This window comes from Astyanax mexicanus, chromosome 8 (assembly GCF_023375975.1).
Source record: "Astyanax mexicanus isolate ESR-SI-001 chromosome 8, AstMex3_surface, whole genome shotgun sequence".
Lineage (NCBI taxonomy): Eukaryota > Metazoa > Chordata > Actinopteri > Characiformes > Acestrorhamphidae > Astyanax > Astyanax mexicanus.
The window spans coordinates 42700330-42726125 of NC_064415.1; the positions used below are offsets into that span (position 1 = coordinate 42700330).

The window sequence follows — 25796 nt, forward strand, 5'->3', positions numbered from 1 at the left end:
TTTGAGTTCAATTGAAATAGGTTTAAATTGCAAGTGCAGGTGCATTCTTTTGCAATTTTATATATGTTTATATTACAAAAATGAGAGGCACTTAATTATAAACCACTTTACATAAAACACACAATATCATTTTCATTTTCTATAATTTCCATAATGTTTTTATTTATTTTTTTATAAAAAGTAACATAATTTATATTTGTGTAAAATTCATTATCTGTTTAAAACATATTATGAATTATTTTAATGCTTGTGTTATAACAGGTTCATTATTTAATTACAAAAACATTATGAAGCCATTACAATGAGAGTTTATAATTATGCTTAAATAGTGCATCATCACCAAGTTGTAATGAGTTATAATTGCATTTATAATGCCTTATAAACACAGGCTTCATAGAAAGTGCATGAATAGCATGTAGTGTAACACTTTTCTAGGTCAGAAGTCTGAATTTCTGTATGTTAATGTTAGTATTTAATTTTTGTTGCCTGAGTTAGCTTTGGATCAGACTCTGCATTACATTATTGTTTTGTATTGTTTTTTTTATTATTATCTTCAATAATAACATGCAACCCAAATTCAAACTCAAATACATCAACTTTCTCAGGAACAAGAATCATTTTAATGTCACTGTTATTAATGTGTGTGTAATGAATTATTTATTTAAATTATTATTATTTAGTTATCTGCCTATTTCAGACATGAGGCATTTAGAATATAAAATGTATCTAGTTTTTTTTTCTCAGTGTTTTCTCAATGACAGAAAAATTTACCGAATTAATATTTTTTTCTTTTTTCCAGTGTAAAAATATTATGAATAAATGATTACTGAAAAGTACAGGATGGTGTTGTCCTGGTGTTGTTTAGCTTTGTACCTTTAAATTCTTTAAAAAAAAAAAAAAAAAAACATATGTTATAACACATGTGTTCATCTCAAAATTAAAAGAATAACTAAACACATGATTATGATTAAAGCTAATTGTAGCAAATGAGTGTGATAATAAAGTTTACTGATTCAAATACTAATCATGCCATAGAGGGAACTTATATAGTGACAGAAAAATGACAAAATACCTAAGAGAAAGTACAGATTAATTTTCTTATATTTTTTATTATTTTTTGCAAAATATGAATTGGCAAAAAATAAAAAACTGGACAAAATACATGTAAATTGAGACTTCAATTATTATATACATTAAAAAATGTGACAAGGGGGTAAATACATTTCTTTGAAAGATTTTTTTTAAATAAACAATCAAAAATTAAAATTAGAATTAAAGCAAGCAAAAAAAATATTCTTTTTTGCCGTTATTTGGAAACAAGAATCAGAATAATTTGACTGGTTAATTTTTTATGTTTATTTTCAAATGTTCAAATGTTCAAATGACTTATAAGGTAAAAAAAAGTTTTTTTTTTTTTTTTTACAGGTATATTTTAACATTGTGTAACACACCATTACACATTTAAAGAATCAGCTGCTTTACTGCTGAAACAAAATCTTAACAAACCAAAAAGGAAGAAAACAAAGAAATACATGTTTAAAATAGCACCCCTTCATTTTCCCTGGTTTGGTGTTGGACTGCCTGTAATGGTTCTGTCTCTCCTCTTGTACAGTAAGAAACACAAACCACCAAAATACAACACGTTCTTCACAAGCAGAGATACATAGGTCAGATTGAACAGGTTCAGCTGACGGATGAGCTCAAACGAACCTGTAGAGAAGAGAGAAACAATAATTCTGTTTGTTTTGTGCTGATATATTTATTCATCAGTTTTGAACATGCCATAATCAAATAATGCAAAGAGAAAGTTCATATTCATTTACAAACAACAATAATAAGTTTTATCTAAGGAAGAGTTCAGAATCAATTATTGATAGAATAATCCAGATTTTTAATCACAGCTTTCATGTGTCTCTCCACCAGTCTTTCACACTGCTTTTGCGTGACCTTATGTGACATTCAAGCAGTTTAGCTTTGTTTGATGGCTTGTGATCATCTATCTTCCTCTTGATTATATTCCAGAGGTTTTCAAAGGGGTTCAGGTTTGGAGAATGGGCTGGTCATGACACTGTCTTAATCTGATGGTCCTTTATCCACACATTGATCGATTTATGTGTGTGAAATTGAGCACTGTCCTGCTGAAAACAGTCCTCAGAGTTGGGGAACATTCTTTTCTTCTCATTAAAGAAGGTCCTTTTTCTAGCAAAAGCAGTGTGGAAGACTTGTGGAGATCATGCCGAGATGCATGAAAGCTGTTATTAAAAACCATAGAAATTCCACCAAATATTGATTTCTAAACTCTTAAAACATTAACATTGTTCTTTCTAAATGAATATGAACTGTTTTTCTTTGCATTATTAAAGGTTCAAATGCACTGCATATTTTTGTTTATTTTTGACCATTTCTCATTTTCTGCAAAATATTGCTCTAAATGATAATATTTGTATTTATAACTTGGGAGAAATGTTGCCAGTGGTTTATAGAATAATGTTAATTTTACTCAAATATATACCTATAAATAGTTAAATCAGAGAAACTGATCATTTTGAAGTGTTCTCTTTTTTCTTTACAGAGCTGTATATGTTACAGGATGTTGCATATCTCTGCATCTTATCCTCACCATGCATGCTTTTAGTCTGTACTGTATTATAATGCCACTGTTTTTTTCTGTTGTATTTATTGTATGTGTTGTAGTGTTGTAAGTTTATGTTGCACATATTTGCCCTTTATGTTGTCTATATTGAATTTTTGTTCTATGTTGCACCATAATTTAATTACACTGTGTACCTGTACTCAGATGTGATGACAATAAAAGCCTCTTGACTTGACCTGAAATGTTTAAAACTTTAATTTTCACAAAGATTTTACGACTTTCTGCTGGAGTACGCTGAGAGAAGAAGCAGTGTAACATTTATGAATAAAATATAGTAGAATAGGTTTTTTTGTTGTTGCTTTTTTTTTTTTTTACCATATTTCTCTTCTTCTTCTTGTTTTGGGGGTGGGCAGGATGGAACAGAACCATGGTCAGAGGCATCCACAGCTTTATCTAAAAAGGACACAACATTTAGTACTGCGATTAGAAACTCAACACTAGACAGTAGAAAAATACATGTATCTGTTTAATATTAATATTCTAATCTTTGAATGTTCTATTAACAATGTTTATGTATTAAATTAATTTAATCTAACTTTGGTTACCTGCTGGGATTTTGATGTTGTCGACTTTATCCTCATGTTGGACGGAGCAGGTGAAGGTGTTAGATCGTGCTTTCTGTTGGTCTATGATGAGCATGCTGGTCACTCTGACCTCCTGACCCTCGTCTCTCTGCTCCAGCAGCTCCTCTGTGTCTGACAGCTTCACCTCATTCCCAGCTTGATCCTTCCACATGAACTTCACCAGGTCTGGATACATGCCTCTGGCCTGACACAGCAGCGCTCGCTTCCCATTCCCTTCACTGGGGGATATTGGGAACGCAGCCAGTTCAGGGGGTTTGATTTTCTTGTCTGTCTCAAAAACAGAATGATCATCAGTTAAAACACTGATACTTTATTTAAGCATGTTATGCATAATTCATTTGTAAAGAGGATTTGACTGTGGGAAACATATACAGCTCTGGAAAAAATTAAGAGACCATTATGTTTGAGTAAAATAAACATTGTCGTTTTATTCTATAAACTACGGACAACATTTCTCAAAAATTCCAATTAAAAATATTGTCATTTAGAGCATTTATGTGCAGAAAATGAGAAATGGCTGAGGTAAAAAAAAAAAAAAGACGCAGAGCTTTCAGACCTTAAATAATGCAAAGAAAACTAGTTCATATTTAGAGTTCAGAAATCAATATTTAGTGGAATAACCCTGTTTTTTAATTACAGTTTTCTTGCGTCTTGGCATGTTCTCCTCCACCAGTCTTACACACTGCTTTTGGATAATTTTATGTCACTCCTGATGCAAAAATTCAAGTTTGGTTTGATGGCTTGTGATCATCCATTTTCCTCTTGATTACATTCCAGAGGTTTTCAATTTGATAAAATCAAAGAAACTCATCATTTTTAGGTGGCCCTTTCTTTTTTCCAGAGCTGTGTATATAAAAAAAAAAACCTATGGAATGTGATCAAGAGGACAATGCTGAACTATTTGAATAAGGTGAGGTATAAGGTCACTCAAAAGCAGTGTGTAAGACTGGTGGAGGAGAACATGCCAAGACGCATGAAAACTGTAACTAAAAATCAGGGTTATTCCACCAAATACTGATTTCTGAACTCTTTAAACATTATGAGTATGAACTTGAAAAGCACTGCATGTTTTTTGTTATATTTACCATTTCTTATTTTCTGCAAATAAATGCTCTTAGTCGCAACATTTTTATTTGGAATTTAATCTAGATGTTGTCAGTAGTTTATAAAATAAAATGAAATGTTAATCTTAAATGTATACCTAAATATACCTATAATAGTTAAATTAGAGAAACTGATCTTGTTGAAGTGAATGCTTATTGTATATAAAGTACATTTTATAAACTTTTGTTTAATACAACATTTTGTTTAATCAACCTATTAAAATGGTCATTTATATTTTGTTAGGTTTGATTCTTAACAGTATATTTATACCTCTACAGTTGCAGCTCTCTGCTAGGGGGCCGTTGGCCAAACCCTTTATTATTTTATTTCTTGCAAATTCTAGATGTGACTATAAATTATTTGGAAAAATAAACCACTATTTTTAGGTTAAGCGCCTTGACTGGTCTGGTATAGTATAGTCACATGACCGGCCCCAGCTGGCACATTACTGACCTTCAACAGTAAAATGTGGATGAAAAAGTGTCAGTTTTATTTTTAATGTTAAAAAAGGTTGTATTAAATGATAGTAAAAAAGGTTAACAGAAAACTTAAATATCAACACAGAAATTTTAACTTGGTCTCAGTTTAAAATCTTTGTCTTTTAAATATAATTATAATTATGATTTAATTACAGTTTTATTATATTTTTATAGTAAGACTACTTTAAATATCTAAATTTACATGTCAAAGATGGAACAACAACAGCAAAAACAGATTATGACGGGTATTTGCTGGGTTTTATTATTATTGTGAGTCTGAGAGAATTATTCCAATATTATTGAAAAAGCTTTGTGTATCCACATCATGAATACATGATTAAAATCAAACAATGAAATATTCTGAGAAAATCCAAACATGTAAATCAACATGATAGGCTTCACTAATTGTTGAGCTGCATTGCTTTTGATTATTTTATGAAAAATGTCTTACAGGCTATGAAACATTTAATGGAGGGTTAAGTGTAAGTGGCAGGCACATTGCCAAAGTTTGGGGACTCCTGCTCTACAGTCTTGTGGTGAATTGTTTGTCATTAAAATTACCTTCAAAAATAATGCTTTGTTTCCCGTTTTCTGATAAAAAAATATCGATGAGTTTTGGCTTTCATGACATTTTAGACCTGCCCAATATATTGTCTTATTGTAATGTTTTATACAGTTTATACAGTGTATATAGTTGTTTATAGTTGTTATAGTATGTATATAGTTGGTCAACCCTTTTTTAAATTATTGTATAGTATGTTATACAGTAATGAGAATGTATAATTATTCTATATATTAATTATTGTGTTTCTCAATAAGTTACTATAAATATACATCCTCTAGGTGACATGCAATCTAACACTGACTCTAACTTTCACTGACACTAACTTTCTGAATTTAACATATCTGGGAAAATAAATAAATAAATAGAATATGTGTCCTGTAACATTTATAGCACAGTTTGAGGAATGTTTTACTTTTTCTTTATAATTAATTCAGTATTTATTCATAATTATGCCATCAAATTGGAAGGTGTACAGTTTATTTATTTTTTATAGCAATTTGATACTATTTACATACGTTGCAAAAATTATTGTTAATATTTAGCCTTATATTTATGTCCTGTTCAGCGCTTAAATCTTGCTCATGCTTTGAAGTTCTTTAAATCATTTTCGATTTTTTTATTATTTTTGCAAAACTTTGTTTTCATGCAGTTGGTGTATTATTGGTTTATTATTGGTCAGTTTTTTTACAGTTGCATTTAAATGCAAATAATTGTGTGTGGTGTTTATAAAAACAGATGCACATGAAAAACATTATTAATTTTTGTTGTCTGCATATTTTCTATAGAGTGTAAGACCAAATGAATGAGCTACAGTGAAAATGTTGACTATGTTGTAATTCTGTGGTACGATGTGTACAGTTTGTATACTGTAAATTAACATTTTATCACTGTGTTAAGTTATTAATTTAGATGTTTTAATAGTTCTATATAGTTTAACATCAACACTACATAAAGCCTATAGACTAGGATTACTATTGTTGGTGTTAATGATTACTTTTTAATTTTAATGTTATTTATGTAAAAAAGAATAAACAAATCAGAAGTTACATTCATTAATTAACATTGCGACCTTTATCTGGTATTTTTCAGATGATCCCTTTGATTAATGCAACAATGTATACTGATACTGATTCGAAGTAATGTGAATTAGGCAATTACTACACAAGTTCCTGCCTTGAGTTTAATTAATATAGGCTTAAAACATTAGATTAACCATGTTACACCAATTTTTAACCTTTTTTTGTTCTGACAAATATATCTAACACAGTTCCTGCACTAAGACCGAGGATATAGTCTAATTTTATGATAGCGTAAACATGTTAAAATAGAGTAACAGTGTCTAAAATAGTTTAAAGATATTAGATATTTTTCTTACCTGTCACATAAAGTCTTGTACCTGATCCAAAGACTTTCACTTCTCCCACAGTACATCATTCTGAAACAAAAACACCAGTATCAGTCTTTATCAGTCTTCATACAAACTAAACCTGTTCCTCTGTCAGAATCTTCATCTAACCACTAGGAGCTGTGAAGACTCTGCTGCTGCTCTGCAGGGCTTTTTTTAAGTACTAAATGAAATAATTCTAAATATGTATGAATTTCTTGTACAGTTTGAGGCTATAGGTTTACACACATCCATCATGGATGCGAATACAATACATACATTAGTGAAAACAAAAATGTAATTTTACAGGGGTAAAATTATGCTGACAGGGTTAAAAATACATTTATTACACCATCTCATAAGTTCATTCATTCATTTATTTTATCACATGACGTCTGATATACATGTGACATGTATTTGTACTGTAAAAATAGTGTTAGAAATGAGGTTTGACATTTCAGCTGTGGGTGGAGCAATCCTCTCATGAGACAAAACCACATCTAGCAAGATTAAGTGGTATAAAAAAGTTTGGGCACCTCTGATAATTTCATGAATTTTCTTTATAAATCATTGGTTGTTCAGATCAGCAACTTCAGTTAAATATATCATATAGCAGAAAAACACAGTGATATATGAGAAGTGAAATGAAGTTTATAGGATTTACAAAAAGTGTACAATAATTCGAAATTAAACAAAGTTAGGCAGGTGCATACATTTGGGCGCTCTTGTCGTTTTATTAATTTGAATCCCTTTAGCACTCATGATTAAAATATAAACAAAATTTGTCTGGTAAGCTCAATGACCCTTGACCTACATACACAGGTAAATCCAATTATGAGAAACAGTTAAGGAGGCCGGTCACAAGTGAGGTGTATTCTGTACTATGGATGTTTGTCACTTCTTGTTTGTGAGGCCTTTAGCCCAGATAAGTTCATGTGTCCAGCTAAACTATTTCTGAGAAGTCCATTTCTATACATGATTGGCATGTCACATGTGGTTTCAGGTAAACAACATGCCGCTTCTCAAAAGGTCATATTTACATATATGGTAAAGCTGTAAATAGGGTGGTTGGAATTCTTTAGGTATGAGAGCTATAGGAGTGACTGTGAGGGACTATTTAAATGGTTTAGACCACAAGACTGGGAGAGAGAGAAAACCTGGGACACCGAGAATTGACTCTCTCCCACACTTTGCTTCTGATTGAAATAAATATTTTATTCCAGTTAAGAGGGAAGTGTGCACTGAGTTTTATTTCAAGAAACAACAGCCTTCCAAGAACACCCAAAGAGGAGTCCACAAGAGACAAGAAGACACAACACAAGTTTTTCTCCTCTTTGCATCTTCTCTAAAGAGTGGCAAAATTGGAGCCTCAAAACAAAACTCTCAAATGACCTGAAAACAAATACTGTTTAACATCATGGTTTAGGGGAAGGACATAAAAAGCTATCTCAGAGATTTTAGCTGTCAGTTTCCACTTTGAGGAACATAGTGAGAAAATGGAAGACCAAAAACTCTAGTTCTAGTTAAGACCCGTAGTGGCAGAACAAGAAAAATCTCAGAAAAGCAGAGGAGAAGGATGATGAGAACAGTCATAGTCAACCCACAGACCAGCTCCAAAGACCTACATCATCATCTTGCTGCAGATGCACTGTGCGTTGTTTAACTATTCACTCACTTTTACACAAGGAAAGGCTGTATGGGAGAGAGCCATACATGAATTAACACAGAAAATGAATGCGGGTCATTTTTGACCAATGTGTGCATTAGAGGGGTAGTGATTCAAAAAGGGCTTTTATTCAAAAAGTAAAAATGATATAAGGATGTACGATGATCAAAAACAAGTTAAATGAGAAATACCTATTGCTAAGATGTTTCATCTTGTCGTGCATTAGAGGGTGTGCATATGTTGCACATTAAAAGATTAAGAAAATTAGTACATGACATTTGTGTGTTATGATAGCAAAGACACCCTGACATGCCCTAAGCCAAGCTGCATGCTGCACAGATGATGGCTCATGTACAGATCATTAAAATGGACTCAATTACATATTCTCTACACATATTAAAAGCTGCACTAAGTACATACTGTATTTATTGTCTGCATTTTATTGTACTTATTGTCTGTGCACCTTGTTTGTTGTCTTGTACTGTGTACTATGAATTTAATCAAGCAAGGGAAGTGTAAAATCCCCCTGAGTTTCAGAGGCCTTCAACATGTGTAAGAATAGCTTCAGCATCATCGTCCGTACTGCCTGTTTAAGTTTATGCCACAGCATCTCTATCAAATATATAAGTCTTAAGGACTAGTGACATGGCTACATGTTGCTCCAACAACTCAGTCTAAAATACTTCTGAAACATCTAAAGAGATATCAGGGTCACCACTGAAGGTGTCCTGAGGAAGACCACTGAAGCAAAATAAGATTATTTTCAGATCCATAAAATGAAATATTTAAATGAATGAAGTGTTTTTGCAGCCCTTTATTTTGCTATAATGTGTTTAGAATCACCATGTAAAATTATAAACTGCTCCCTTTCACTGGTTAGATATTATAGAGATTTAAACCTGGAATTGTACTTTCTTTCTCCAAAGGACTGAACACTTTATAAGAATAAAAACTACTTATTTTATAAATTATTTTGCAGTAAAGAAGGTGTTTTTGTATATTCTACTCCTAAAGAAGAGATATTGTGCACTGTTTCTTTAAAAGCCACCTCCTTTCCCCCAGCAGTCAGCTCTGCTCTCTCTCAGTCTGGAGTAACAGCCCCCACCTCTCCTCTCTCCCTGCAGAACTTGCCACCTGATTGGCTGACAGAGTCGGCCGACACATATTTGAAAAAGTATAAGCACTATTTTGGCTCTAATTCAGGAACTGTTCATCCTACAGTAAAATGTTTTACTGTTCCGTAATCCGGTGGGGCAGACAGTTCGAATGATGTGTAACATGTCTGCATTGGATCAAATATGGATGTACGAAAAATGCAAATATGGAAATTATGAATCATAATTCTAATAAACGAGGCATATTTCACCCTAAATGTTTATTTTATGAAAAGACATACAGCTAATTGCTGTGCCATGCATGCTAGATAACTGAAAAGCAGAGATTCTAAGCTTTAAAATGACATATTGGGTGTCTATATTGAACCTATAATTAATCATAAACATAGCCAGATATTAATTATGACATATTTCTGGCCCGCCGGCAGGCCAGGGCGTGTCAAGTCCATGTCCTACACCAGTCTCTCCAACACTCTTTTAATGGGGTGATACACCCTTACCTTTAAACTGCATATCTAATGTGAATTAGCTGATGTTATTAGTAGTTGGTCAAACAAGAGTGGAAGATAGTTAGTAGTTCAACCTGCTTCAGTGTAACTGAAATGTCTGAGTGTAAATTTTAACAGTCAGGGACTTTCAGCAGTCTAAAAATATAGTCAACCATAACCTCACAGAAACTATTACATTATATCCTGAGTTTAAACTGGTATGTGGTCAGTGATGCTGGAAGAAGTAGACAAGTTTAGACACTTTAGACTCTTCCTGAGTAACCAGCAAAGAAACCATACAGAAGAGACGACGAAGACACATATACACACTTATATATACACTTTACGAAGACCTGACCGAACTCTGATAGATAAGACAGTGGACTGGACTCTCAGTTTTTCTCAGTATGAAGATCCTTCTCATCTTCACCCTCTACCTGATCTCAGGTCAGTTCCTCTACTTCAGTTTGAAGACTTTATTTCTGTGTAAATTAAAGATTATTTGACACAACAGTTATGAAGAAGATTCTGCACTGCAGATGTTTAGAAGCTGAACTGTAGAAATGAGAGAATCTTCACTCTGATTGGCAGGTCCAGTGGACTGCTTCAATGTGATTGGCTACTCAAGAGGCAGACTCACGATCTTCTGTAAACATTTTCAGTACACAGGATCTGATATATATTTTTGTAAAGACAGAACAGAGCAGTGTGTCCATGTAAAAACTCAGGACAGATGGATTCATGAAGGCAGACTTTCTTTTGTGGACTCTGCTGAAGTTCTTACAGTAATCTACAAAGATCTGCGTTTAGAAGATGCTGGATTATATCAGTGTGGAGAGACTGGAGTGTGGAATCACACTGTGAACCTGAGAGTGAGAACAGGTGATACTATGTTATTAATTAAATCATTCATGATATCACACATTTTTCAAATATTCTGTGGATGTATTGTCGTTTATAATGGGTGGATAAGATAAATGATTGTGTTTGATTGACAGATCCATGTTGTCGGAGACCAAAGACTGTGATTGGTTATCTGGGAGAGAACGTCACCCTCAACTGTTTCTATCAAGAGGAGTTTCTGAGAAGCACAAAGTCCTTTGATAAACTGGATCGTAAGTCTTTAACGGAAGTGATCCGAACCTCAGAAGGGCAGAAAGGCAGATTCTCCATCTCTGAGGACAGAGGATCTAGAGTTGTCAGCTTGAGAATCAGAGAGTTGAGAGAAGATGATGGAGGAGTTTATTACTGTGCAATGGGGGAGGGAGGAGTGTCAGTGAGTTACGACTCTTTCTTCACAAAGACTCATCTGCAGGTTTTTGGTAAGATACTTTACAGTTTTATGATACTTATTGGTGTATTTAATAGAACCAGTCACCTGATAAGCACAGCATGCAGCTTGATTTAGAGAGTGTCAGAGTGTCTTTGCTATCGTAACGATGGGAAAAGTACAGCTTGTGTGGCTTGAAAAGCAGAAAAGGCATGTACTAATTTTCTTAATTAATCATGAGTGTGTTTTGGGCATAACTTAAAATTAACCAATCAGCATCCTTGCCATTCCCTTTAAGAGCCAGATGTGCTCTGACTTTGACAGATTGCTATTTTAATGGTGCACCAACCTGGAAACTGACCTGGTCGTTCACGCTTTGAAGGTGCTCCAGCAGCTCATTTATGGAAACACCAATGTTACTTTATTTAGTATTCTGTTTATTGTTGATTTAAAGTTGTGTTTGTGCACTTGAGTCGTGCTTGTGTTGCCAAGACAGCAATGAACGACTGTTGACGTCTCTCTAGGTTGTATTCAGTCAGTGATGCAGCTGTGCCAAGATAGCAACACAGCACGATAGCAACACCTGAACACACCTAATTTCCAGACCACCACACCCATCAGCATAGATATATTCACAAGCACTGCTACTAAAATGACGAAGTTGGAAATCGTGAAAATAAACTGTTGGCAGGGTGCAAGATATGGTTTTGCCACAAAAGTGCTACAAACTGCTTCCCCCACTGCCCCACTAAAAGGCTTTTTGGGGACAGTGTACCTTTTGAACTTACACACAGCAAGGGTTTCCCAGGAATACAGGTATGTCTCCACTAGATTGCAGCACTTCTTTGTCCTGCCCGGTCTCCAGATTTATCTCCAATCCAGCATTTATGGAGCAGTTGGAACTCCATTGGGACCTAAGAGCAAGTTCTACAGGTCCAGCTCTCTTCTAGCCACTCTTCCATAAAGACCACATTTGTGTACTAATAGTTGTCCTATGTAGGGTTGCAGTGGTAACCGGTTTCATGGTATACCATGGTATTAAAATGCACGGTTATCATACCGTGTGTGTTTGCTTATTACCGGTAAAACGCAAGCCAGCGGAGAAACTCACCCGCGCATGCGCAACTCTGCTCCGCTTCAGCTCCTCAGCACACAGCGGTGAGAACAGCAGAAAGTGCATCAGACTAAACAAATCTCCGTCCGCCTAAAAAAAGGCTAAACTAAAATCAGCAGTGTGGGACTATTTCGGAGACCCGCCGAACGCACCAGAGGATGGTTATCCGATTTATAATCAATGTGGCCGTAAAGTCACAGCTAAAGGTGGACATCCGTCAAACCTGTTCTCCCATCTCTGAGAACACCACCCCGCCGTGCAGCGCAAAGTATGTGTTTAGTTTATAATTTTAATCTGAACCTAAATAAAACCTCTTTGTAGTCGTGCACAACCCATGCGGTAATCGCCCGCAAAAGCACAGAGTTATCCGAAATTTGGGCACGCAGGTACAGGCGTGAAGTGCGTGCTGCGACGGATTCACGTGTCCGTGTAAAGGTCCTGGCCGGACTGGATGTGAAAGACGCCATTCATTTACATGCGTTCATTTTCAAATTCTGACGTGCCTGTTTTTCATAAGTTAAAAGCAGACTCGGTGTGAAAGCCTTAAAATAGAAATCTCTATTGTGAGGATCATGTCAGAAATAAATCCCCTCTTTCTGCAGTATCTGGTTATATACCAACTTGGCAGTAAAACGGACGTTTACAACAGTTGTTGATCAGACACTGACCCAGTCTCAGTTCATCAGATATTAAATAATTTAAACTTAAATAATTGTACTGAATATTTTAAATACAGGATCTTTATTTCTTAGAGGACATGTAATGTGTGTAACGTGTGTGTGTATGTGTGGGTATATATATATATATATATATATATATATATATATATATTATATATTTATTTATATACACTCTTAATGCCCTTAAGAGTAGTGGAAAAACCTGGTTTCCTTCACCTAATGGTGTACAGTTTATTTTTTTAAAGGAGACATTATCTATATAGTTGTTCCAGGTTTCTACAATAAATAGTTAATTGAACAAAAAACCTTTGTTGTAATTTCTTTAAGGGTCAGTTTAATAATATATGTAACAAACTGTGATCCCGTGATAACCGTGATACCGCGGTATTTTCTGAGACGGTTATCATACCGTGAAAATCTCATACCGTTGCAACCCTAGTCCTATGGACAGATTCCCTTACCTGAGCTGTAGATCTCTGCATTTCGTCCAGAGTCACCATGGGCCTCTTGGCTGTGTCTCTGATCTGTGCTCTCCTTGTTCAGGATGTAAGTTCTTTGGACTTCATGATGCTGTTTACTCCCCAATATTCTCTTAACCAACCTCTGAGGTCGTCACAGAGCAGCTGTAATTGTACTGATATTTGATTACACACAGGTTGACTCTTTTTAGTCATTAGCAGCCATCAGGCAACTTCTGAATTCAATTGGTTGCACTCAGAGATGCTAAGTACTTTTGCAAACCACACATTTCAATTTTTTATTTGTAAAAAAAAATAATAATTATACAGAATTTTCTTTCCACTTCACAATTGTATACCACTTTGTGTTGGTCTTTCACATTAAATTCCAATGAAATATATTTATGTATGTGGTTGTAATGTGACAAAATATGGAATTAAAAAAAGAATGCTGTTGCACTGTATCTCCTCAAACATACAAGTATATACTAGTATTTTAACTGAAACCACTAATATAAATATAATTGCATTTTACATTTCTTACATTCATTCTTTTATTTACATTTAAATATCTATTACGTCCCTGCCCTGTTTCCCACCTGTGCTCATGTTTTTGATGTCCGCGGCTGAGACGCCACTCTTCGTGATGCCCATGGCTGAAACGCCGCACTCCCCTGTTCCCACTCCTAGAACTTTGTTTGGCCCCAGGCCTCCTGACCTCTCCCCCAGAGAACTATCCCACAGACATATGCCAGTCCTGGGCACCCATCTATGTTTGTCCCTATAACTCTCCCTGTCATGGTTGCTGTGTCTGTCTGTGTTCCTGTACATGTCCCTGGTGGTTTTTCCGTTCCTGTCCCTGTCATCGTGTTTGTGTCAGTCCCAGTCTGTCGCAGAGGTCCCAGTCCAGTCCAACATCCAGTCTCTGTTTGTGCCCACTGTCCAATCTAATGTCCAGTCTCTGTCCAGCATACAACCCAATGTCCAGTCTCCTGTCCTGTCTAGTGTCCTGTCCCCGTTCACATCCACCGTCCAATCCCCTGTTCAGACTCCATTCGTGTCCAATATCGGGTCTCTGTGCCCTGTCCAGTCTCCCGTCAAGTCTCCGTCTCCTGTCCTGTCTACTGTTCAGTCCCCATTCCCTGTCCAGTTTCCTTTCCCTGTTCAACCCCATGTCCAGTCTCTCTTCACGTCCCCTGTACAGTCCAAGTTCCCATCCTCAATCCAATGTCTGTCCCTGTCCCCTGTCCAGTCCTCTGTCCAGTGTCCGTTAATCCCCCCTGCCTCTCCTCCGCTCTCCTCATCTTTCCTTGCTGCACCTGACAATATCTACTATGAATACTTGCATCTTAGGAAAAATAGTTGCAATTAATTAATCAGTTATCACAGAATATTTTTTACGATTAATTAGGTTTTAATATTTTTATCGATTGACACTACTAATATATACATATACCGACAATTGTAATAGTGAGTGATTTTAAACGTTATTTTATATATTTTGTCATGTTTTACTGTATAAAAACAGAATCAAGATTAAGCACAACTCTTCAACCACCAGCAGTGATCTACAGAAGAACATCAACCGTACCAACAACACCCACCTCTGATGAAGAACATTCAGGTAAAAACTTCTAATCAGACTATGTACTGATGATGGTTTACATTTCTATTGTACTGATTTTTAACTATAAAAATATAAAGGGTTAAAAGAAACACCAGAAACTGGACCAATCACAGCTTTCCAAACACCAGCAGCACCAACAGTGACCATCTCTGATGAAGAAAAATCCAGTAAGAACTCAGTCATTACCCAGAACCCTCTCTTTCTATATTCTATAATGATGTTAAATGTGATCGGGCAGAACTTCAGAACTTTAGACTCCACACCTTGTTACTGGTTCAACTTCATCATGATCTGTTCTTTCTAGCTCCAGGTTCCACCATCATCATCATTATCATCACTGTGAGTGTCTGTGTGGTTCTGGTGCTGATTGGAGGATTGACACTGATCTTCTACAAACTGAGATGCTCCGAAACTAAAGGTACTGTAGTTATTTAAAATGATCTAACTAATGCTCCTTCCTGTATTTGGCTCCATCCATCTTGCCATCAATTTTAACCATCTTTCCTGTCCCTGCTGAAGAAAAGCAGACCCAAACCATGATGCTGCCACCACCATGAAAGTGGGGATGGTGTGTTCAGGGTAATCAGCTGTGTTGCTTTTACGCCAAACATAACGTTTTGCATTGTGGCCAGAAAGTTCCATTTTGGTTTTAACTGACCAGAGAACCTTCTTCCACATGTTTGGTGTGTCTCCCAGGTGACTTGTGGCGAACTTTAAACAAGACTTTTCATGGATATCTTTGAGAAATGGCTTTCTTCTTGCCACTCTTCCATAAAGGCCAGATTTGTGCAGTGTACAACTGATTGTTGTCCTATGGACAGATTCTTCCACCTCAGCTGTAGATCTCTGCAGTTCATCCAGAGTGATCATGGGCCTCTTGGCTGCATCTCTGATCAGTTTTCTCCTTGTTTGAGCTGAAAGTTTAGAGGGACGGCCGGGTCTTAGTAGATTAGCAGATTTCCATTTGAATATGATCTCTTGCACATGAGATGCTCCTTGAGATGTTTAAAGCTTGGGAAATCTTTTTGTTTCCAAATCTGGCTTTAAATGTCTGCACAACAGTATCTCAGACCTGCTTGGTGTGTTCCTTGGTCTTCATGATGCTCTCTGCGCTTTAAACAGAACTCTGAGACTGTCACAGAGCAGCTGCATTTATACAGAGACTTGATTACACACAGGTGGATTCTATTTATCATCATCAGTCATTTAGGTCAACATTGGTTCATTCAGAGATCCTCACTGAACTTCTGGAGTGAGTTTGCTGCACTGAAAGTAAAGGGGCTGAATAATATTGCACACCCCACTTTTCAGTTTTTTTATTTCTAAAAAAAAGATTTAAATATCCAATACATTTTGTTCCACTTCACGATTGTGTCCCACTTGTCGTTGATTCTTCACAAAAAATTACAATTTCATATCTTAATGTTTGAAGCCTGAATTGTGGCAAAAAAAGACACATTTAAGGTGGGTTAATACTTTGGTAAGGCACTGTATGAACATGCCCTGAAGTTCCTCCTGTGTCTCCTGCTCTGTCCTAAATAAGAGAAGCTCTGTAACGGTTCCTCACAGCTAGATGATGCCACAGTCTTCCTCTAGTGGAGAATAAATGAACAGAATAATATCTATAACTGATGTTTTCTCTTTTTTTGCAGACTCTCCCATCACCAGTAGACGAACAGAAACAAATGAAATAGTAAGTAAAAAGATCACTATAATTTAAATCTTTAACTGTTCTGCACTACATATATTTTAATCTTACTTTGTGATTTTGTCAACAGATTCATGAAAATGATCCAGCAGAAAATCAGATCATCAGTATGAGTCAAGACCACCAGAACATTGAACCCAACTCCAACCAATCAGATTCAGTTTATCAGAGCCTGGATCCAAGAAGCAGAGATGCAAATTCGGTCTACCAGAGCTTCAACACCAAGAGACTAAACCCCAACTCCAACCAATCAGAATCAGTCTACCAGAACCTTACACCAACACCAACCAATTAGATTCAGTCTTCCAGAGCCTAAACTCCCAACACCAACCAGTCAAATTCAAACATAACAGAGTCTTTAATGAAAACCAAGAATGACATTAATTTTGCACACGATAAAGTTAATGCTTGTCTTTAAATTAGGATTGATTTCTAGTTTACTTTAAGTCGCCTACATTTAATTAAATGTGAAATATATGGCTATGAAGTTCAAAGCTCAATGAGGTTACCAAACCAATTTTGTGCTTCAGTAAGTCAGTAAAAAGCAGACTATGTACTGATGATGGTTTAGGAGTATTTAAATCAATAAAATGATAAGGGTGCCCATACTTTTGCACCGCTCAAATTTTGGTTTAATGCATATTGCACATTTTCTGTTAGTACAATAAACCTCATTTCAATCCTGAAATATTACTGTGTCCATCAGTTATTAGATATATCAAACTGAAATGGCTTTAGCAAACACCCAAATATTTAGAACTAAAAATGATTAAGATTAATAGGGGTGCCCAAACTTTTTCATATGACTGTATCAATGTATGTAATGTAATGTAATGTAATATTAATGTGCTGATTCAGACCATAACATTAAGTATTAAAGTTGCCGTGGAGAACCAACTTACTGTTCTTCAAAATCATGTTATTTTCCTCACATTCTGTAAACAGTTTTTACCTCCTACAGTTTTCCAGCTTAAACCGGGAAACTTTACAGCATGGTAGAACTTGAGTGCAGAATATGCTTGTGCTTTTCTAATCTGACTTTTTCCATAGGGTCTCATTAAAGGTGTCCAAACTTTAGATTTTTTTTTCAAACTGCTCTGCAGTTCACAGTTTTTTAGCTAGAACTGTGAAAATTGGCAGACACGTAGAACTGCTTGTACATCTGGTCCAAAATACACTCCACCCACACTCACCCCACACACACACACTACACACACCCCATCCACGACAGAACCCACACCACACACTCACCACACTCCACACACACCCCACACACACACTCAACCCACACACACACACCCCACACACACACTCACCCCACACACACACTACACACACCCCATCCACGACAGACCCCACACCACACACTCACCACACTCCACACACACACACACTACACACACCCCATCCACGACAGACCCCACACCACACACTCACCACACTCCACACACACACACACCCCACACACACACTACACACACCCCATCCACGACAGAACCCACACCACACACTCACCACACTCCACACACACACACCCCACACACACACTCAACCCACACACACACACACCCCACACACACACTCACCCCACACACACACTACACACACCCCACACTTACCACACTCCACATACTCTCCACACACACACCCCACACACACTCACCCCACACTCCACTCTCACACACACACACCCCACACTACACACATCCCACCCACGACAGAACCCACACCACACACTCATCACACTCGAAAATACACTCCACACACTTACCACACTCAACATACACTCCACACACACACCTCACACGCACAATCCACACACACTCACCCCACACACACACTCCACAGACACACACACCCCACACCCCACCCACGACAGAACCCACACCACACACTCATCATACTCTACACACACCCCACGCTTCACACACACCCCATACGCCACACACACACACCACACACTCCATAAACACTCACCAAACTTCACACACACTTACCACACTTCACACAGACACACACAGAGATATGATAGAAACACTTAACTACACCTTAGCATTCACTTGGTATACCGTAGCACCTGCCTAGCAACACCTTACTTAACACCTGTAATAGCTTACCAACTACCACAGAAATGATCGCAACCACCTTGTGACAACTTAACAACATCTTAGCAACCAATTTAGAAATGATAAGAATTGACTAGCATCCAATTAACAAAACTGGAATAACCGCTTGGAAAACCTTAGCAACCAATTAACAACACCTGACTAACCACTTGAAAAACCTTAGCACCATACTCCACACCTCCAACTTAAAGTTTGTTCACAATCTTTCTCTTTTAAAAGTTATAGTTGTTATTGTGTAGAGAACTTGATAAATCTTCTTCTTTTGTGTGTGTGGCATACAGTCAGAGTTTGTGTACAGGATATACAGTAATCAGTATCACTGTGGCCATCCCAGCAGGAGCAGTAATACACTGCTGAATGGCTCTTCTTCAGAGTTTGCAACTTTAAACTGTAGGAGTCTTTCTGCACGCTAAAGTCTTTAGCATCAGGGTGTTTACTGTTAAGGACCACTCTGTTGCTGTCTGCGTATAAAATGCTTTTCATAGCCTCACCATGTTTCTGTTGATACCAGTGAATATTATTTATTTTAGTCAGTCCAGTCACTTTGCAGTTGAAATAAGCACTTTGACCCTCTGGTTTCATCCAAAAGAGAACACTTTGCTCCACCTTCACTCCCAGTACAGTTTCTGTTATCAATAACAAACTCAACGGTAGCCACATTTCTAGACCTTTTTCACTGGTATCTATTACAGAGTGTCTCTTTGCACTGAGTGAAAATAGCACACCCTCAACACCCTGGCTATGTGCACTAGCCCCGATTAGCACATGTGACTGTAGAACACTAATTGAAACTCTTTAGAAGCTTTTCATTTTCAATATTTGGTGCCAGAATTTCCTCAACCAACTGCTGTAACTGGAGGCTACCACTACTAGCTGGGTTCACAGCAAAATTCACAGTGTTAATACATTTGACCCCACAGGGTAAAGCAACTCTCAAAATTTGATAGTTTTATTTTTGTATATTTTCTGAACTTTACCCAAAAATGCATACCAGAGTATCTATAAAACATTATAAAATGTAAGCTATACCAACAAAAATTGCCAAAAAGCAATGGTTCGCCAATAACACAATAGGCATACATTTTAATGATATTTTTTTTTGTTTATACAAAGCTATGGCATGATTATCACAATATTATATTAAAGTAACACATCACATTGTAATCATTAAAAAAAAACTTGCATGTATTAGATCAGGGGTGTCCAAACTTTTTTTTTGCTGGGGGCCAGAAGGAGAAATATATTTGAAGTCACGGGCCAAAGACTCTGTAATAAAACAAATAATGAAATATACCACTTTAAATAATACTTTTTTTCCTGATTATTTCATTTACACACCATTTTACTTGACTTACTATCTTTATCTATCTTTGACAGTGTTGTGTAAACTAAGAGTTTTCAAACTGATGTTTCATTTCATGATGTCTCTTAATAATAACTCCTTAATTACGGCAACTTTTAGACTCTTTGGCCCGTTTTTCTGCGCTAGAAATGCGCACTCTCTCCGCTTTTAGACTCTTTGCCCCGTTTTTCTGCGCTAGAAATGCGCACTCTCTCCGCTTTTAGACTCTTTGCCCCGTTTTTCTGCGCTAGAAATGCGCACCCTCTTCGCTTTTAGACTCTTTGTGCTGTTTTTCTGCGCTAGAAATGCTCCCTCTCCGCTTTTAGACTCTTTGCCCCATTTTTCTGCGCTAGAAATGCGCACCCTCTCCACTTTTAGACTCTTTGCCCCATTTTTCTGTGCTAGAAATGCGCACCCTCTCCGCTTTTAGACTCTTTGCCCTGTTTTTCTGTGCTAGAAATGCACACTCTCTCCGCTTTTAGACTCTTTGCCTCGTTTTTCTGAGCTAGAAATGCGCACTCTCTCTGCTTTTAGACTCTTTGCCCCGTTTTTCTGTGCTAGAAATGCTAACCCTCTCCGCTTTTAGACACTTGCCCTGTTTTTATGCGCTAGAAATGCACACTCTCTCCGCTTTTAGACTCTTTGCCTCGTTTTTCTGCGCTAGAAATGCGCACCCTCTCCACTTTTAGACTCTTTGCCCCATTTTTCTGTGCTAGAAATGCGCACCCTCTCCACTTTTAGACTCTTTGCCCCATTTTTCTGCGCTAGAAATGCGCACCCTCTCCGCTTTTAGACACTTGCCCTGTTTTTCTGCGCTAGAAATGCACACTCTCTCCGCTTTTAGACTCTTTTGTCCGTTTCTGACACCTAGCGTTCAAACTTTGAATCTCACATTATAAAAACCTGCTTAACAGCAGGCCAACTTTCATTCTATTTCTAAAATACGTTGCGGGCCGCTCCAAAAAAGAAAACGGGCCGCAAATGGCCTGCGGGCCATAGTTTGGACACCCCTGTATTAGAATGTTGTAATCACACAGCACTGACCTTTGCAGTGCACACACTCAAGCTCCTCCACCTCTAAATTAATGTGTTCAATAGCATTATTCGTTTGCAGCAACCTGAGCATTTGGACAGGGCTTGGACAGAACGTGCTCGGGTACAATCAGAATGAGTTTTTTGGGCTCAATCTATGCTCTACTTTATTGATAGGCATTTTAATGTGTCTTATTATGTTACAATTATGTTATTTATTTGTATTTATTTGTGGTGTTTGTTCTTTTTTTGGTTCTTTCTGTTCCTGTCTTGTGTTCTTGTTTGAGTTCCTAGTTATGTGCTCTTTCAGCTCCCACTTGTCTTATTTGTAACCCTGCCCCCTTGTTATCTTCTCCAGGTGTTTTTTGTTTGTGCCTATGTATATGTATCCCATGTTTTCCCTTATAATCTGTTAGGCTTTTGACACGGTTGTGTTTAACCATCTTGATGTTCGATTTCTGAATTAGTTTGAGCTACAATCCTGATGAGTTTGTGCCTATTTATTTTCTAGTTTTTTTTTGTTTGTTTATTTGGCTTGTTTGTTAGACTTGGTTAGTCCTTTGTTTTATTGTCTTTATTTTTAGTCTTAGTGTTTCACTGTCTTAGATTTTTTTTTTTGTATTGACAAATAAAACTGACTTTCATTTGCATCCTGTCTTTGGATTGGTACAAACCATAGACTGTGTACAGCTGGACAGAGTATTGTCTCTCAAAAGAGAAGCCACCACAGGTCGGGCGCCCCCTGCTGTTCGGTTTCAGAAAGCTGTGTAACCCCACCCATTCCCATAGGTTTTAATGGCAAAACAGACAACTTTCAATCACGTTTTTTTCCCAATATACTGCAATTCTACCTCCATTATTTAAATGTAACAGCTAGTGTAACCTCTGCTTATATTGTTTAATTTTTATATCCCCACAGAATTAGTTTTTTTTCAACGTTATTCAGCTCTATTCAAAAAAGGTGTGGTTATTGGTGTGTAAAAGGGCTGGGTTACACCTAGCCGGGGTGGGACCAATGACTGTATGGGTGGGACCATAGACTGTGTATAGCTTTGTGGAGGCAGCCCTCAGGGGCGGGGTTATTTAAATGAGTAGGCTGTCTCTCCACAGTCTTTCTCCCTCCTCTGGTCTCTACTGCACAGACTCGGGTTTCAGGATCACCAACATGGAGGAAGATTTTGGCTTCGTTTTTATTGAATGAATGGGAACGTCTCTGGTACAAACTAAGGGTATTGCCACATGTCCTGGATGTTGCCCAGTGGCTTCTCCGGTACCGTCCTCCTTCATGTTGGGATAAACAACCCCTCCACCAAGGGCAGTAAGGTCCTGAATACAGGACCAATGAGAAACAATGCCAGGATCATCATCCCTGGCACTATGCCCAGCTAACATAATTATTTATTTGACAACAAGTGTATTTTTAGGTAGGGTCTGCTACACAATAATGTATGAAGTTGAAATTGTGAGAATTAACATCTCAATTAAATAAAATACTTTATAATGCTGTGCACCTGTGCTTATGATTGTACAGTCAGAGTTTGTGTACAGGATGTCAGTTATTACTGTCACTGTGGTCCCACCCAGCAGGCACAGTAATACACGGCTGAATGGCTCTTCTTCACTGACTGCACTTTTAGATCATTGTAGCCGGTCGAAACAGAGAAGTCTTCTCTATCAGGGTGGTTTGGATCATACAGAAGGCCAGTTCCATCTTTTTTTACATACAGGATCCTTTTGGGACCTTCACCGTCTTTATGTTGGTACCAGTGGACGTAGCTGCCTCCTGAAAGTCCAGTTATTTTACAGGTGATGTAAGCGCTTTTACCCTCTTGCTTTGTCCAGGAGAGGTCAGGTTGCTCCACAGTCTGTCCCAGCACAGTTTCTATAAACAAATATTCACTCAAATTCACTCAAAAGCTTTTTATATTTTCAATTGAGGCATTTGATTGATTTATATTTATAATGATTTGACATGGCTACATACCTGTACTCAAACAGAACAGAAGAGCATATATGGTGATCAGCAGCTTCATTATGTTGTAGAGTAACATGTGTGCTCAGTGCAGCTCTCTGAGATACACAGATACATATATCTGCATGAAGGCCAGAATGAAAAAAGAAAGAAAGAAAGAAATGCCACAGCTGTAAAATAATGATGTCATTTCCTGAGGTGGAGCTTGACATCCTTTGAAGCTAGTATTAAATATGATTAGACTAAGTGACATTAGTAATATTTTAATGTATTCAAAGTAATTGTGGTAGTTGCTTTGGTAGTTGAACCAATAGTAGTGTTGGCATTTGTAGTACTAATTAATGTAGTGGTGGTAGTGGTAGCATTAGCATTGGTAGCAATACTAATAGTAATTGTTTTAGTAGTAGTAGTGGCAAGGGTACAGTGTCTTGCAAAAGTATTCATACCCCTTGAACTTTTTCACATTTTCTCACTTTACAACCACAAACCTTTTTTTTTCTTCTTGTGTTTTGTGATTTTAAGTTATAGACAAACACAAAGTACCACACACAGTAATTATGAAGTGGAACATAAATGACGCGTGGTTTTCAAAGTTTAAACATCTTAAAGTTTGACGTGTAAAAGTATTCAGCCCTCCTATATTAATACTTAGTAGAGCTATCTTTTACTGCAATTACAGCTATAAGACTTTTGGGGTTTGTCTCGACCAGCTTTGTACATCTAGAGACTGAGATTTTTTATCATTCTTCTTTACAAAACAGCTCAAGCTCAGCTGGGTTGAATGTAGAGTAATTCACAGAAGCTCACTGGTATTTAGGCCAGGACTTTGACTGAATCATTCATATAAATATTATTTGATCTAAACTATTCCACTGTAGTTCTGTATGTTTAGACTCATTGTCATTGTCTTAAATCTCCGTCCCAGTCTCGCCCTGTATTTAGCCTCATCCATCTTTTCATCATCTCTGACCAACTTCCCTGTCCCTGCTGAAGAAAGGCATCCCCACAGCATGATGCTACCACCACCACGTTTCACTTGTGGCTTCCACCTGAGCTGTGGATTTCTGCAGCTCCTCCAGAGTGACCATGGACCTCTTGGCTGCTTTTCTGACCAGTGCTCTTTTCTTGTTCTATCTGTCAGTTTGGTGGACAGCCATGTCTTGGTAGGTTTGCACTTGTAGAATACTTTCTCTATTTTTGGATGATTGATTGAACAGCGCTCCTTGGAATGCCCAACGCTTGGGATATGTTTTTATAACCTAACCCTGCTTTAAACTTCTCTACAGCTTTATCTCTGGCCTGTCTGGTGAGTTTCTTGGTCTTTATGATGCTGTTTGTTCACTAGTGTTCTCTAACAAACCACCAAGGCCTTCACAGAACAGGTGTATATATTTATACTGAGACTAAATTACACCCAGCTTCACCCTATTAACTTATGTGGAAGAGGATTCAGTGGCAACATATGAAGCTCTAGTGAACTCACTTTCGTTGCCGGTGGTTTAAACATTAATGGCTGTGAGTTGAGTTATTTTAAGGACACAGCAAATTATATAAGCTGTACACTGACTACTTTACATTGTATCATAGAGTCATAGCTTCAGTTTTGTCCCATGAAAAGATATAATAAAATATTTATAAAAATATTTATAAAAAAGGAGTGTACTCATTTTTATAAGATACTTTATTATAGTTTTTGAAGGTAAATAAAAAAATGAATTATTTTTGATGATGAATTATTTTGAATGGAGTAAAAATGGAGAATGAAACATGTTTGCTAAAAAGGTAAAAGTATCATAGCGGTAAGGCTCTACTGCTCTTTAGATAAGATAACAAACAGACAGAGTTCTTGTACAGGATGTGAGTAATTGTTGTCACTGTGGCCGTCCCAGCAGGCGCAGTAATACACTGCTGCGTGGATCTTCTTCACTGCTTTCACCTTTAGTTTATAGGTGCCTTCTGACATGGTGAAATCGTCTTTTTCTGGATGGTTAGGATCGAGCGTCTTGGTAGTGCCACCATTATTGATATACAGGATCCTTCTGAGAGCTTCACCGTCTTTCTGCTGGTACCAGTGAACATTATTGCCACTTCCCAGATCAGTGACCTTGCAGTCGATGTAAAGAGTTTTGCCTTCTGGCTTGGTCCAGGAGAGTTCAGGTTGCTCCAATGTCAGTCCCAGCACAGTTTCTGCAATCGATAATAAATAAAAAAATCATTGAAAGTCCTTTTTAAATTAGTTCTGTAGTTAATGTTAATAGCTTCTCTTTGGTTCGGTACTTACCCACACTCAGAGAAAAGATAAATACATGTATGATGATAAGCAGCTTCATTTTCTTCACTATACTATGCACCTCAACTGTTCACAACACTGAGGGTTTCATGAGCACTGCAGAACGTGCTGCAGAATGTTTCCAACTGTAAAATAACAC

At 37.1% G+C, this 25796-nt stretch overlaps 1 protein-coding gene across 1 annotated transcript; it reads right to left on the reverse strand.

Annotated features, from left to right (window-relative positions):
- Positions 1-1317: 1317 nt before the first annotated feature.
- Positions 1318-25754, reverse strand: LOC103039371 (uncharacterized). Its single transcript, XM_049483126.1, has 7 exons — positions 25649-25754; positions 25179-25554; positions 14160-14293; positions 6761-6814; positions 3199-3504; positions 2969-3046; positions 1318-1710 (listed from the first exon to the last, which is right to left on the reverse strand). Exons 1-7 carry the CDS (start codon positions 25695-25697, stop codon positions 1553-1555), a joined length of 1155 nt encoding a protein of 384 aa, XP_049339083.1. The 5' UTR covers positions 25698-25754; the 3' UTR covers positions 1318-1552.
- Positions 25755-25796: the final 42 nt, after the last annotated feature.